General features: G+C 38.6%; 1 protein-coding gene across 2 annotated transcripts; it reads right to left on the minus strand.

Moving 5' to 3' along the window:
* Positions 1 to 5,040: 5,040 nt before the first annotated feature.
* On the minus strand, positions 5,041 to 16,347 carry LOC149083889 (uncharacterized). 2 transcript variants are annotated; one of them, XM_089234263.1, is made up of 4 exons: positions 16,262 to 16,347; positions 12,646 to 12,722; positions 8,831 to 9,106; positions 5,041 to 5,189 (listed from the first exon to the last, which is right to left on the minus strand). In XM_089234263.1, the coding sequence occupies exons 2-4, from the start codon at positions 12,713 to 12,715 to the stop codon at positions 5,173 to 5,175; spliced, it is 363 nt and encodes a 120-aa protein (XP_089090389.1). In that variant the 5' UTR covers positions 12,716 to 12,722; positions 16,262 to 16,347; the 3' UTR covers positions 5,041 to 5,172. The 2 variants fall into 2 exon arrangements, with proteins under 2 accessions (XP_089090389.1, XP_089090386.1); XM_089234260.1 differs by lacking the exon at positions 5,041 to 5,189 and having other exon boundaries at positions 7,389 to 9,106.
* Between the last annotated feature and the right edge of the window lie 321 nt (positions 16,348 to 16,668).

The following is a 16,668-nucleotide window of genomic DNA, read 5'->3' on the forward strand; positions in this document are numbered from 1 at the left end:
TAGGCCTGTTGCTCTCTGTGGCGAGACTTTTTAACGGGGAGATCGGCTCGAATTTGCGCCTCGAAGTTGGGAACCACAGAAAACCAACTTCAACCGACCACCACTGTGGCGACTGTGGGGTTCGAACCCGGATGCGAGTCCGTCACTATGTCCACTCGACCACCACAGCGGCCAATGAGTGCTTATTGCGTATTGGGGATGTATTGCTTATTGCAAATAGTGGCGCATTCCATATTGTAGTGCATCGCAAGCTGTAATTTCTTATTGCAATGCAGTTCGTATTGTGGTGGATTGCATATTATTGTGCGTTGCTTAATGCGATATGTTGCGTACTGTGGTGCATTACATATTGTGCTGTATTGCTTATCGTAATGCAGTGATTATTATTATATATTGTGGTGCATTGCATATTATGGTACTTTGCCTATTGCGATACATCGCGTATTGAGCTGTATTGTGGTGTATTCCTTATCATGGTGCACTACAATTTTGTGCACTTATTTTGCTGTATTGCCGATGGTGGTGTATTTTGTGCTGTATTTCTCATTGTGGTGCACTGCATATAGAGGTACTATTGTGCTTTATTGCCGATGATGGTGCTTTTCGTGTTGAAATTCACCGCATATAGTGGTGTATCCCTTATTGTGATGCACTGCATATAGTGGTGCATTACTTATTGTGTATCGCCTATCGTTGGGTACAACGTATTGTTCCAGATAATTTTCCACAAGACTTCGAGATTGCAAAACAACAAGCGGTTCGACGGACAAACACAGATTTATTTACAGAACAGCAATTTACACGTATTTACAGGCTAATCAGAGAGCTAACAACTTTCTCGTAAAGTTTAAACACAACTGACTGTTCATCGAATCTCTCTATTCGAGTCTCTCTGAGCCTGCCTCTAGCCTGTAAATACATGTAAATTGCTGTTCTGTAAATAAATCTGTGTTTGTCCGTCGAACCGCTTCTTGTTTTCCAATCCCGAAGTCTTAATCTCTGTGTTTGTCCGCTTCTTGTTTTCCAATCCCGAAGTCTTGTGGTAAATTATCCGGAACAATTTTGTGTCAGAGGTGGGATAATTCAAAACTTGCATGAAGACGAGAAGAATGGACATGGATGAGATGCGAGAACAGCTGAACCAACTGATGTCTTTGATGGGCCAGATGAAATCAAGCATCGAAGAAAATATAGAGGCCACGACGGCAGCCGAAAAAGATGTCACCACCTCTATTGCTGCCGTCAGAAATTCCATTACTGACGTCCGAGGGCTGAAAGATTTGAAGAGTGCCAAGAACGATCGTGGGACCGAGAAAAATGAAAAAAGACAAGTCGTTGGGAACCTGGAAACGCCACGAAAAAGGCCACCTGCGGAGCGCATGCTCAGTCGCAGCTACCGGTACGGAAGATGAGCCATGCCGAGTGTACCACGTCTCACAGATGCACGGAGGAGACCACGGGGTACACGTGAGAGGCGAGATCGATGGACTGCTGTGTAGGATGGTCATAGACACCGGAGCCAACGTGAGCATCGTCAGGAAGGACCTAGCTCGGAAATTCCAGCAACGACTTCTCTACGTACCACCATCATTGACATTGCAGACAGTCACGGGGGAGAAAATGACTGTGCGCGGAAAATTGGAAGTCTCAGTGAAGTTCGCCACGGTCACCTATCGACACACCGTCTTCGTGGCAGGCATAAGGGATCCGTGCATCATCGGAGCGGACTTGAGGAAACACGAATTTTCCTTGGACATGAGGAATGACCAGTTGCACACGCCAAAGGAACGTATCGCCCTCCTCGGGTGTGGTCGTAATGAAGTACCTCCAAGGACAGTGATGGACATAACAGAAAAAGAGTGCTTCGCCGATGGCAGGACCGGAACTGTTCTCTCACGAGGGTCAGATGGCATGAAGAGGGTGATCCAGCTTCGTAAAGAGAAAGCGCATGGAAATGCCGACGCCCTGACGAGAGGACCGGGTCCACAGAACCGTCGTCGTTGCCCCAAGGCAGAAGAGAAGTGCGGACCGGTGAAACCTCTATTGAGACGGATGACATCTCAAGTCTCAAATGACGATCCTTGGAGCGATGAGAACACCCGAAAGGCCCAACTAGAAGATCCCGACATACGACCGATCATGGAGTTGAAGGAATCCACCGGGAGTAAACCAACATGGCAAGACGTCACCTCTTCCAGTCCGACGACCAAGAGATACTGGGCGCTATGGGACTCTCTGGAGATGAGAGATGGCGTGCTGTACCGCAGATGGGAGTCGGAGGATGGAAAGACGTTCCGGTGGCAACTCGTCCTGCCAAGGAGCCGTGCGAAAGATGTGCTGAAAGAATTGCACGAAAGCCCGACCGGTGGACATTTCGGCACGATTAAGACTCTCCAGAAGGTCCGTGAACGGTTCTCTTGGGACAAATCCAGGACCGATGTGCACGAGTGGTGCAAGAATTGCGGCGCCTGCGCCGTCCGCAAAGGAATCGCCCCGAACATCCTGCGACCGCTACCGAGGACCGCCCACGAGAGCACCGGATACTCGCCATCGCTGATGAGAGAGGACCTTCGCAAGTCAGGTGATCTGATGTTTCGGCGATCGAGAGATGCTGCTCTTCTACCGGAAGAACACGTCAAGGGACTCCAGGAGCACCTCGAGGACATGCATTGAATCGCTAGGCACCGGATCAACATCGGCCTCGAAAAGATGAAGAACCGCTACGATGAGGGCCACGACTCATGACTTCTAGGAAGGGGACGTTGTCTGGCACTGGAACCCGAAGTGCCGGAAAGTGACTGTGCCCGAAACTTCAGACGTCATGGAAAGGACCCTACAGAGTCTTGAAGAGACTGAACGACGTCGTAGCTCGGATCCAGAAGACGCCATCCTCGAAGTGCAAGGTGGTCCACTTCAACAGACTGGCCTCTTACCACAGTGACAATCCGCCGAACTGAATTGTCGGGACGAACAATTCTAAGAGAGGGGCAATGTTACGATCTGTAGGCGATAGATGGCGCGATTTGATCGATGGCTCTCAGAAATATCGAAATCGGTTGATGCCAGTTTCGGTTTATCGGATAGGGATGCTATTGCTGAGAACATTCCAGAAAGTCAAGGTGGTCCACTTTAACAGACTGGCCTCTTACCACAGTAACAATCCGCCGAACTGAATTGTCGGGACGAACAATTCTAAGAGAGGGGCAATGTTACGATCTGTAGGCGATAGATGGCGCGATTTGATCGATGGCTCTCAGAAATATCGAAATCGGTTGATGCCGGTTTCGGTTTATGCTATTGCTGAGAACATTCCAGAAAGTCCCGCCCCTCCAGACATTGGGTCAACCCCTCCGTACGGTGGGTGGCGACTAGGAAACCAAAGTAAAATTTTGTGGAATGTTCTCACCAATAGCATCCCTATCCGATAAACCGAAACCGGCATCAACCGATTTCGATATTTCTGAGAGCCATCGAACAAATCGCGCCATCTATCGTCTACAGATCGTAACAGTATGCATTGCGTATGCAAATACGCTGTATTTATGATGGTACTGCATCACTTATCGAAATCAGAGTGGGAAACTAGCAATTGAATGACTATTTTGCTGGCAATTGAAAGGAATACTTTGCTTGATAATTAAAGAAGATGTGATGGGTAGTTAGGTCCACTGGAGGAGTTTGGGGGGGGGGGGGTTGGACACCGAAGCCGTCAGATGAAATAAATATTCTTATTCGTAGTTGTAATTATCGTAATGTAATTTCTGAGTTGGGAAGATAATTTCAATCGTTGACTTGAAAGAATAAAAGTCAAGTTGGCTTCGTTGAAATTACGCGAAAAACCGGGACATTTTTGCAGAAAAATCGGGACAGTGAGAAAAACAGAAGAAACCGGGACTCTCACCTCACTTGTGGCGACAGCGTCCACCACTGGATAGCGCTGTCCACGTAATAGGGAAAAGAACGTGCCTGCGCTAAGACGCCTTCATATACATCATACGCCTTCATACGCCATCATATGTATTAAGGAGTTCTAGCCTGCGCGATGTTGGAACTGAACTTGGGTTTTTGCCGCTCAAACGAGACAGTCATGCGGTACACTCGTTCTTGTAGGTTCTGTTTATTTGTGTTTGTTTAATAAATGTTTAATAATATCTTTGAATCGTAGAAGGAAGTGTTTGTCGTAAACCGCCTTATTCCTTCTACGACACATTAAGGTAATAAAAACCCAATACTCTTCTTTCAGCTTATTATGATGTCATAAAGACTCACTAGATGTCACTTTGTTGTCAATCACAAACATAAGTAAAAAACATCAACCTTTCACTAATGCTTAAAATGACCATACGTCCCGCATTTCCTGGAACAGAATCGGCATTTTCTGCTTCCTTTGGGGTCCTGACTTTTTTGCAAAAATGTCTCGGTTTTCACGTATTTCCAACGGAGCCAAAAATTGACTTTTTATTCTTCAAATAAATGCTTGAAATTACCTTTCCAACTCAGACTAATATTCATTAGGATAATTATGACTACAAATGAGAAGATTCATCTTACATATATTTTTGTCATGTTTTGTTTTTTTTAAGTTCACTTCAATTTGAAGTTTATGAGTTGGCGACTTTGCTTACTATCGGCATCATTTTTTGGCAATAATTGGCAATGGTCCATAATTTCCGAGCCGAATTTCCCGTATTTTTCTCGAGCAAACATGGTCAGCCTAGCCATACCAAACAGCTGCGCCTAAAATTATTTGAATTACACAAGATTTTTTTTTCCCCCCAATTTATTTTTGTGGCTCTCCCGAAGAAATATTTTGGGGCCGGCTGCTCCGATTCAGCAGTTAGTGTTTTCAAAATACTGTGTTCGCGCACACACAATTTTATTTTTCAATTAATCGACATAAAAGTAATACACTCACGTTCATAAATTGAGGATAATGCCAGAGATCCGGCAAATAAAGGTTCAGGAAACAAAACAAACGTTACTTATTCATAAAAATATGTGTTTCTATGATGATTATATCAGTACTAAGAATGAGCAAACTTTAAAATTTTGAGCGTTTATTCAAATCAATGGTTACAAATAGTCGAACGTTTCTTCATGGAAAGTCTCAGGAATCCTGTCCAGGCTCCTAATGATGTTTTCTTAACTGGTGTGGCGTGCTTCCTGAAACAGCTACAAGGCTTTTGGATCTGCAAGGATGAAAAATAGAATCGGCAGTATCACGCAGAAAAAGTATTTTGAAACTTAGCAGACGCGGAATAGAGAAAATGAAATTATTAGGAAGTTTTACTTAAGCTGGTATTACACTATAAAAGTTAGTTAAAAGTTCTTGTATAAAAGTTGAAAAATGCAACCAATAAGAGCATCGGTAACATTCTAGCAAATGCAATCGATCAATTGGTTGTATTTTTCGAGTTTTATAAATGAACTTTTATGAAACTTTTATAGTGTAGTTCCGGCCTAAGAGTTAAATATCGAAGTTTTTATCATCTTGAATGATTTTAATGAGTGACTAAGCTTGAAGAATTTGAGACTTCAGCGTCTTTAGTATTATTTATTATTATTAGTCTTTAGTATTATTTATTATTATTAGTCTTTAGTATTATTTATTATTATTAGTCTTTAGTATTATTTATTATTATTAGTCTTTAGTATTATTTATTATTATTAGTCTTTAGTATTATTTATTATTATTAGTCTTTAGTATTATTTATTATTATTAGTCTTTAGTATTATTTATTATTATTAGTCTTTAGTATTATTTATTATTATTAGTCTTTAGTATTATTTATTATTATTAGTCTTTAGTATTATTTATTATTATTAGTCTTTAGTATTATTTATTATTATTAGAGTCTCTAGTATTATATAGTATTTATTAGGTCTTAGGTATTTTAGTATTTTTAAAGTTGGTAAACTTTATACAAACGAGAGATTTTTATCCTAAAAGTTTGATTTGAAAATTCAGTTTACTTGTGTGTGTGCGTTGAAACATTATACTGTATACATGATAGTATTGAAACTGTTTAAATCGTAATTTGGAATAGTTACTTTATATTAATGTTTTTGCGAGGAAAATTATTACTTTTATCGCGTGTACACACGATAAGAGCCATATATGTACAACCTCTCCATACCCTGTTGATAAAGTTTTCTGCAACGCTCGCCTACCCGTTCACCAACAGGGTAGACACTGTGCCTTACATGGAAATATTAACCAAATGGCACCTACACTACATTAATAGTAATGAATATTATATATAAATTTTTAGAAATTTAATTGTTACTATATGATTAATTTTTTCGAAAAAAAATTTTTTTAGTTAATTTATATGAGTGCTTCCCAAAGTGTGGACAATATCGATGACCGCTTGAGGGGCGATGGAAAGGTTCAGGGGTGGAAAGAGCTTTGGGTTTAATATAGGATCCTATGGTTTGGCTTGAGTTTTGGGGGCGATGGGGAGGAACATTTTTTTGAAGAAAGGGACGATGGAACAGAAAGTTTGTTTGGGAAACTATGATTTATACCCTTAAATTCCAGGTTAGATTGGATTCCATATGAACACCCTATAATTTTTGGACTTGAAAAATTACTATTTATTTTTGAAAAAAAAGGACTATTTTTCTGAATCAAGATATACGTTTTGGGGCTATACTCTTTGGGTCATTTGTATGTTTTTAATTACTTTTCTTTAATTAAAGGTTTTTGTGTATTCTTAAAATTAAAAATAACTTTATTGTATTTTAATTTACGTCTATGAAGTGTGTAGGTCATATAAGCAGTAATTTTAATTCATACTCATGAGGACGAATAAAATATAAATTTCCTACAATAATCGAACGGTTTTATTTTATACAAAAATGTAGATTTAATTTTTTCTCCCATTTTATAGCATAGTTTTTCAGTTTTTAAAAAACTAAGCTCAATTTATGAAGCTGGAAATAGTTCGTGATGTATTTTTATAGAGATTTTTTTTAAATGTTATAGTGTAACTTAATTATGTATAGTTCAATATTACTTTTATTCCGAAAATTATAATTAATAATGCTTTTATATAGTAAGTTTTAGTCATTCATGTCATTTTCTGCACTTTAGCATCCACGTAGATGTTGTCGATGCATTTCAAAGGCAAATTTTTCAGCACGCTCACCTACTTGTTTGCCAGTGTAATGGCTCCGCAAGTTATCTACGTGTGAGAGGAATGTATGTAGTTGACACGCAAAAACACAGCCTCTTCATACCGTCTTGGTAAAGCTTTCTGCAACGCTCACTTACTCGCTTTACCAACGGAATATAGACACCGTGCTTCATATGGGTCTTAAACTCAACCATTGCAGTCCTAAATTTAGATTTATCTAATTATCTTAGTTTTTACGGTCCAATGCTATTAACTGCTGTACCTGAAATTAAATTGTTCTATGTTTAATTGATTATTACTCGACAGCAAGATTTTGTAGTGATTTTTTTAGGTAAGCATCGAGCGCCACAAACGATTTTGTCGTATCAAATACCTTTCGCGCATTTAAACTTTGGATGCATTATTTGCACGAAAAGGTTACTGCTTATTCTAGGGGTTTCTATTCAGAATGGATTTTTTTATATCTAATGCTTTTGTGCTGAATGTGAATTAGAAGATTTTTAGATTCGGATTACAAGCTTTTCTGTCATTGTTTCCTGAAACGTTTAATTGAAAATAGCGTGTTTAAATTTTGGTTAACGTGTATTAAAATATGTAGATTATATAATAAAGTCTGGAATTAGAATTATGAGGATGAATCTCGATTTATAAATTTGGGAATAGTTTGTGTATTAGTATTTTATAGATTTTTTAAAATGTAGTTATAGTAAGTAAGTATAGCTTTTTTAATTATTATTTGTTTCGTGAGAATTAATTAATATTAATTATATAGTTCGTTTAGAGTCATGCCTCACATTTTCTGCGCTTTAGGGGTCCACACAGATTCTAGTGACGTATTTCAAAGGCAAAGGTTTCAGCAACGCTCACCTACTTGTTTGCCAATGAAATAACGCTTCGAGAAATCTGCGCAACAGCCTGTATACAAAAAGGCCAAGACCTATATAGAACCTCACTATACCCTTTGGTAAAGTTTTCTGCAATGCTCGCTTACTCATTTACTAACAGGGTGGACGGCGTGCTTTAGGCCCTGGGATCTACTTCCACTGCTGCCGTCTTAGCTATTAACCGCTAGCTTTATAAAAATCAAGTATAATTGTATTAGAAAATTAATATTTTTCCATTCAATCTTTTTATATTTTTTTAGATCTTAATTCATTAATTTCAAACTGGAATATATTAATATTATTATATCTTAAATTGTTCTACTTGTAATTGATTTTCCTATAGTAAGAACTTTTTTCATGAATTTCTATGCTTAGCATCGAGATATAATCAGTTAAGTATGTGACATAATTTTTTTTATGTTTCGTATTAATGTTTCTTTAAAGTTATTTTGGTGTAATAAAAATACGTATAGCACAATAGCACTCATATCTTGAAAATAGTTTGCTGTTAACTGGATAGTTCGGTTTTGTCAGTCACGTTTTCTGCACTTTGGCATCCACGCTGATGCTGTCAACGTATTTCAAAGGCAAAGGTTTCAGCGACGCTCGCCTACTTGTTTACCAATGAAATTACGATTCCAGAAATCTGCGTGAGAGGCTGTATACAAGGCCAAGACCTATGTAGAACCTTCCCAAAGGGTGATATTGCTCACTTTAGGAAACACTGGTTTACGCGTATCAAATATTTTGAGTATCTTACACTAAATTACAGATAGCGATAATAGCTACACGGATTGAGCTCACCACCTTTCTTAAAAGATCCCAGCAAGATGGAGTCTCTTCTTCGATGTCCTCCCTCAGCAAGATGGGAGTCCCTTCTTCGATGTCCTCCCTCAGCAAGATGAGAGTCCCTTCTTTGATGTCCTCCCTCAGCAAGATGAGAGTCACTTCTTCGATGTCCTCCCTCAGCAAGATGACAGTCCCTTCTTCGATGTCCTCCCTCAGCAAGATGAGAGTCTCTTCTTCGATGTCCTCCTTCAGCAAGGATGTACTTCGAGACGATTATCTTCTTCAAGATAGCATCTATTGTAATATGATATATATCAAATTATCATCCATTAAATACATTTATCTGATTCAATGTGATATATAGGCTCCCCAGTTACCCATCCCCAATATTTTCAGAGCCAAAAAATAATAAAGATTAATATATTTGTTTTTATGTACATGTACCGTATCTCTCCGTATTAGCCAGAATTCAAGGAATACCCGTATTTTCCTTCACTTCGGGAAATTCGATTCACAGATATTCTGGAAAAATTCTTAAACAATTTTACTCTAAAAATTCACAGAATGCTTACTGCGGACCTCGTTTTTCCCAGCATGCCGGGAACAGACCAGACCCGAATATTTAGAAACCACGTGTCCCTCGAGTATTATGGCATGCCGACTAATGCTAGGGAATACGGCAACACACCTTGGCTTTCTAAATTTATCAATTACATTAGTTGTGGTAGGAAAAATTATGATCATTTGAATTTCCGCAAAGATATTTGATTCACGAATCCTTATTTCATCGTTCCACTCTATAATGTATCCTATATTCAAATAAAGTATAAAAACATCTCTCTAAACTTTTTGATTTTCTCACAGGTTTAACCAATAAAATATTTGACTGATCATTAATTTACCGTAAAACCTCGTTATAACGGACTAATAGGGGCTAAAAGTCATTCGTTGTAATGAAAATCCAGTTCATAACAAGTAATTCTTATAAGGGGGGGGGGTGTAATGCTACATCATTGAAAGTACAGCAGTTAGCTGTAAAAAATGGTTTATTGTACATCAAATGAATAACAGCCTTCAACATAGGTTGAATTTAAAAAGATGTGTGTGTACGTATACACTTCATTAATCTTAATTTTTCTGGCTGGCGAGAGTGGTATGAGTCACGCAGAGCATGAGGTTTACTCAAAGCAAAACAGTGATCGATGTTTAATCGCTCACTTGGAAATTCCTTTTAAGCGAGTTAATACTTTTTTAAATACTCGTCACATAAAAATTTTACAAATTTTTGCAACTGTTTTAGCTGACCGTTATTAGCGAAGTCCGTTATAGTGAGGTTCTACTGTAGATTGAATTGATAGCAGCCATCTGAGAAATAAAATACACCCCTTTCTTTTCAGAATCAGAAATCCTAATAAATGCTCTCGGAGCAAATGTATGTGAAGTCTGGTTGGACAGACGTCACAAGTGGAGTTCCTCAGGGAAGTGTCCTTGGCACCATACTTTTTTCACTTTTTATCGATAAACTCGATAAGGGTATCGATGGGATTACTAGCAAATTTGCAGATGATGTGAAGCTAATGGGGGTAATCGGGAATGAAAGCGATAGCGAGTTGCTCCAGACCAACTTAAACAGGATTGCGGCATGGGCAAATGAATAGAGCATGACGTTTAGCGTTGATAAGTGCATGGTCGCTCATTTTGGTTCGAACCACCCACGGTTCTCTTACGAGTTGAATGGTGTCACTATCCCGGATGCAACCAGGATCTCCGATTTGGGAATTCTCATTGACGAGCGACTTAGGTTTTCTGAACATTGTTCAGCGGTGGTCAAAAAAGCGAATAGAATGCTTGGTCTCATTTTCATAAAGATCTCTTCGCGTTCTCCTAAAGTCATTCTTCCGCTTTTTCGAGGCTTAGTTCGTCCTGGACTGGAGTATGCTGTAAGGTTTTGGAGACCATACCTACAGAGGGACATAGACTTGGTTGAAGGGGTGCAGAGAAGAGCTACGCGTGTCCTTATTGGCACACAGGGCTTGAGTTATGAAGAGAGACTTCATTTTTTGAATATGTATACATTGGATGAACGCAGGTGTCGAGGAGATATGATCGAAGTGTTCAAAATTTTCAATGGGATGGATAGGATGGACCATGAACTTTTAGTACACCGCCAATCGACTGTTTTTACAAGGGGACACCAGTATCGATTGGTGAGGGGCAAGGCTATGGTGTCGCAGGGAATTTTTCTCTAATAGGGTTGTTAATAAATGGAATAGCTTACCCCCGGAGGTAGTAAATTCTAACACAATTGACACATTTAAAAATGAAATACGATAAACATGTTGGGGTGAATCGAGAAGCTATCCATACTTAGAATAAGACAACCATAAGTATTCTTTATGGGCATTGTGTAATATTTTATCATGTGTATATATTGTTTACAATTTTTGTTAATTGCATTTTTAATTGGGTTGCTATATTTTTGAAATATATGACATCCATATTTTTATGGGCATCTTTTTCTCAGTCACCTTGTTGGGCATTTTGCCTGTTGCGGCATTGTATTTGTATTTGCCAAACCATTATTGAGGGAATCTGCTGTTCATTCGAAACAATATTGCTCAGAGCAAAGATTTCCAACGCTCTTGCATAGCCCCCGATTATTAAGAAGCTGTTCCACGGAACCCTTTATGATAACAAGTCTGTCCTACAGAACCAAAGCAAGTTATTTTGAAAATTCTCTAATATACGGGGCTTCCTCCTAGGAAGTTCAGACAACAGCATGAGTCATTTTGATCATCTTTATTTTTTCTCCCCACGGCAATTTTCTGTACACGATCGGGACCTACAATTTATTGCCGATTCTGAACAGCAGTGTCCGACATTTCCTGTTTTTTAATACACACCGAGGGGTTGGTGAGCTAACCCCCTCGGTGAATGTACCCCAGGTAAAATGATATTTTGAATGATTATCTGTGTTTCCCCAAAGTCCTTACGAGATCAGCATGGGAATCCGGATAAAAAAAAAGTTTTAATTAAGGGTTCCGTGACGTTTGGAAACATACAGGAACGCCAGGGTTCCGAATCAAGCCACGAGCTAAAGAGATTTTCTGGGAAAACAAGCTTTCAGACATTTATTTATTTAGGCACATTATGCTTATGGTCAAAGAAAAAAACTTTAGCAGCTTCAGCGCTGAAGGTTTGACTTACTTGGCGTTAGAACATATTTCGATTAATTTAAGACATGTTTGTCAAGTTTTACGAGGAATCCCTACATCCGTCTTCTACCGAGAATTTAGCTGTAACTACGGTGCTCACTAAAGCACCTAAGGGTGCTCGATTCTGATTTCGTGCTGCAAACTATCGATTGAGCATCCCATTTCGACCATCACCAATTGAGCATCTTATTCAACTTGCATAATTAACATTTTGCTTATTTTATATCTGAGGACATGTCCAAGTTGCGTATGGGTGCTCTTCTGATAACAATAGGCACAAACCACCGCTTGGTATTTGAAAAACTTTGAAGACCGCTTTCCTAGTCACTTGATGGTTACCAATGCACTAGATTCGTACCAAAAGCATGTGCTTCAACTACAAATTATCCCTACTAATATAATAGTTTTTTTAAACAACTTTAACAACTTTTACAGAACCCCCCTCTCCTGGACCATTCCACATTTCCCTCTTTGGGAAGCACTCATAATCCTACCAAAAGTCTTTCCCCATATATAAAAAACCACTCTTATCCATAAGACGCAAAACATGAGAATTTTAATTATAATATAAAATAAAACATTAATTGATAAGTAAAACGACTGTGTCTTCTTACTTACCCAAACGGGGATCCTTAAACACGACTTGTCGGTCGAACCTCTTCAGCAGGTTCCCGGACCTGCCATTCATCTACCAACTGAAAAAAAAAAATGTATTAAGTTTCACACACATCACATATTTGAAGACAGTGAAATAGTTAAATTTTGAGAATAAAAGAATTATCAATACCTACATTTAGCGGGATTACCTAATTGATGAAACGAAGGAGGTCATGAGAATTCTCCCTCACCGGACGAACGACAATCCCAAACTGAAGAAAAATTGACTGTTGCGCTTTCGAATATTTCTTTACAAGAATGCATTCAGTTTAAACAATCACAGTAACAGTCAAACGCAAAATATATTGTTTGATATGATATGGACATTTTCTTTTCTATATTCCTCTCTATCCATAAATTAAATACATTTTACTAATTAATGAATTTCTTCGGTAATATAAATGTTGTAGCTATATAGCCTAATTGGAAATGTATGGGACATATAACTCAATTTACTATGTAGATCGAAAACCTTCGACCTGTTGCTTGTGCGCACATAGGTGCTCACTGAAATGCCCAAGAGCATCCCATAGGCCTACCTATATGTTCGTTTCAGTCATTGCAAAATATTCATGTTTGACCACTTAAAAGATCCAAAAACTGGTATAATGTTGATTTGTGCGGAAGCATATTTGAGAGCAGCTTTATGGGTGCTCATCTACGACAGACATTAGCGGTGCTCATGACTCTGATAATACAGAAAATTATAACTTATTTATTACCTTATCACACACACACATTATGAATTTAAACTCCTTGAGGAGTGATCATTGATGATTGGAGTACATCATTATCTTCAAAATACGTTTTTCGATACTTTGTATTTCAAATGTGTAGATGTTACTGCCAAAGCCTGAAGTACGGCCAATTTACAACGGGGCCATCCACTTCGCGAATTGGGCAAGAGTTTTGACCATAGTCCGAATTGCAGAAATGATTCGGACTTTGGCCAATCATTTCTCGAAGTGGCCAGAGTTCCCTGGCGAACGCTCGATGTATTAATTGGACAAGAGTTTGGGCCAAATTCCGAATTGCAGACATGATTCGGATAGTTAAAAAAAATTATTGCAGATGGCAACTCTACAAATAACAAGCATTATACAGAAACAAACTTCACGTAAGGGGTTCACTACACACACACACATTCCAACATGTACCGATTCGTTAGAAGTTCCGCAGAGGAATATAAATGAGGTACATGTCTGGTTTAGTAGTAGAGGGAACCACCTGTATAGGACTCAGATGATTCAGATTTTAATTACGATGAGTTGAATCCAGATTCTGTTCAACCCGATTTTCAGAGGACACCCATGTATGCTGTGCTCTGGATGGTCTCACGAGGATTGTGGAGAAATTACGGAGACAGTGTTATTGTGCAATGTTTGTTATTCGTAAAAAAATTTAATTTGTTATACTATATTTCCAATTTCACGATTAGTTAAATTCAATAAATAACTTTTTCCCATGCTAATGTTTCTTTCTCGGTGTGATTGAAGAATATGAGATGGTGTCTCATATTAGGAACCCTTGGTGTCTCAGAACCCTTGGTGTCTCAGAACCCTTGGTGTCTCGTATTAGGAACCCTTGGTGTCTCGTATTAGGAACCCTTGGTGTCTCGTATTAGGAACCCTTGGTGTCTCGTATTAGGAACCCTTGGTGTCTCGTATTGGGCAACCTGCTCCAAAAACACCTGATTCGGATATTTTAATAAAGTCATTTTTTGAGTATTCTTGCAATATTTTTTTCCTGAAAATTCCCAATCAATATTTCGAATCAGATATATTTAGTGTACAAAATCAATTTTAGAACTACGAAGCTGTTCATCAGCGAATCAGAAAAGCTATTTTAGAAAAAGTATCTCATTACAGGTCACTTTCCCCTATATAGCTAGGGAAGGAACCTACCTCAGAAAAATTAACGTGAATTCTTGTTGGAAATTAAATTTAGTTTCTCTGCTTTTGTGTCAACCTCAGGGCCGCAACTAGAAACAAAAATTCTGTCGCTTTGGTGGGGGGTTTGTACCTACATCAGTGTTTCCCAAAGTGGGTAATATCGCCCCGGAAGGTGGTGGAAGCTATGGGCATAACATAGGATTTTATGGGTTTGCTTGAGTCGGGGGGGGGGGGGCGATGGAAGAGGAAAAAAATTTTTTCGAAGAAGGGGGCGATGAAATAAAAAGTTTGGGAAACTGTGACCTACATCATTATTTTATTACATTTGTGTGTATTTTGGCACCCCCCAGCCCTGTAATTTTTAACGGAAAGAGAATAGACTCGACGCCTTTGCTGGTCCAGCGGGAAACAGACCCTCCTCTGCCCTTCTTTAGTTGCTGCCTCAGTCAACCTCTCAATAAAAAATCTTCAACTGTACAACCAAGTGCTCTTAAGATTTTAGGATTTTCTACTGGATTCTGAGGGGAAAAAACTGTTCAGTTAAAAATAATCTACTGTTTGATTTTTTATTTTTTTTTTGTGGTGCCCCTTTGCTCCTGATGCCCTAAGCACGTGCTTATTTTGCTTAATGGTTAATCCAGCCCTGTATTTCATATGTGTAGCCTAAATATGTAAATATTGAGTGACATTCAAAATTAAATACCATACAACAAAGAAACTAGACGCGATGGCCATTTTTTTCAAGATCAGATCACTCAAGTAATCCCGTGGCACATTCACAGATCACTTAAGTGACCTGTGACACATTTACAGGTCGCTTGAGTGACCCGCGGTACAGTTCTAGAAACACTGAAATGGTTCGCGGCATATTTAGAGATCCCTTGAGTGACATGTGGCACAGTTCCAGAGCACTTATGCGGCCCGTGACACAGATCACTTGAAGGATCCGAGTAGCATTTAGAGATCACTAACATAGTTCTGTAGCGGGTTTATCAATAGGGATAATGTTAGGTCAGGTGCCCACAAACTAGGGAAAGGGTTTTCTCGTTTCTGGCACACCGAGTAAGATTCTATAAAGAAGAATATTTCACAATTTTATAGAGGGTGGTCGATGACGTAAGCATCATTCGAACCCCCCCCCCCCCCGATGCTAACGTAATACTTAAATGACCCCAAACTGCAATTAGCACATTATTCTAAATTTTCTTTCAATTGTTAAGTTTTCAGTATTGTTAAATTTTGTTGTTATAGACAATAACCATAATAATCTACCATTCATTTTCTTTATATTTAAAAATTAATACTATTAGAATGCAAATATTGTACTTAGTACATAGTTTGATAGTCGTTCCCGGGAGTACTTGGGCAAGTCCCATCCTGCTTAAAAAAGTAAGTAAAATATTCTAGACTTAATGTAAGAGATAATTTCAGCATTAATGAAAGAGATAATAATAAAATTAATGAAAGATAATGCCAGAATTAATGTGATATAATTTCAGAATCAATGAAAGAAATAATTCCAGCATTAACGAAAAACAAATCCAGAATTGATGAAAGCAATTATTCCAGAAGTAATGAAAGAAATAATAATTAATAAAGGAAATAATTCCAGTATTAATGAAAGAAAATTTAAGAAATAATAAAGGAAATTATTCCAGTATTAATGAAATAAATAATTGAATCACCTTCAGATGAATTCTCTATCCTTTTTCGTAATCTTTAAACCCAATATTTAGACACCGAACTGTACATTTCCGTGGGTAAATTGCCAGGCGGGAAGTTTGTTTTGAACGAGTCACGTGATTTCCTTGCATTTGATGTCGCTGCCGTCGCGGTGGCTGGATGCTCCCATGGAGAAATGAGATGCTCCCTCCAGTAAATAAGCTCGATGCAAGCTACAGAATCTCTGTCGTCTGCTTCTCTCCAGGTTACTTGTTTTAGACGTCTCCTTGTATCTCGAAAAAATTACTGAACTGGAAGTTTAAACTTCCAGTTCTGTTTATGAGCTTAGCTTGTAGGGAACCGAACAAACCGTCTGTCGTCTGCTCATTAAGAGGTTTTTCGTTTTGGACGACTCCTTATGCTCAAATAA

Source organism: Pholcus phalangioides, unplaced genomic scaffold (genome assembly GCF_987345545.1).
Source record: "Pholcus phalangioides strain wild (caught in Gottingen) unplaced genomic scaffold, Ppha-v1.0 ptg000008l_1, whole genome shotgun sequence".
Classification (NCBI taxonomy): domain Eukaryota; kingdom Metazoa; phylum Arthropoda; class Arachnida; order Araneae; family Pholcidae; genus Pholcus; species Pholcus phalangioides.

Bases quoted from the DNA above. Each gene is read 5' to 3' on its own strand.
- LOC149083889 (XM_089234260.1), bottom strand. From the start codon at position 12,715: ATGAATGGCAGGTCCGGGAACCTGCTGAAGAGGTTCGACCGACAAGTC. The intron at 9,107-12,645 runs GTAAGTAAGAAG...ATATTACAATAG, and splicing joins GTTTAAGGATCCCCGTTTGG to ATGCTATCTTGAAGAAGATA.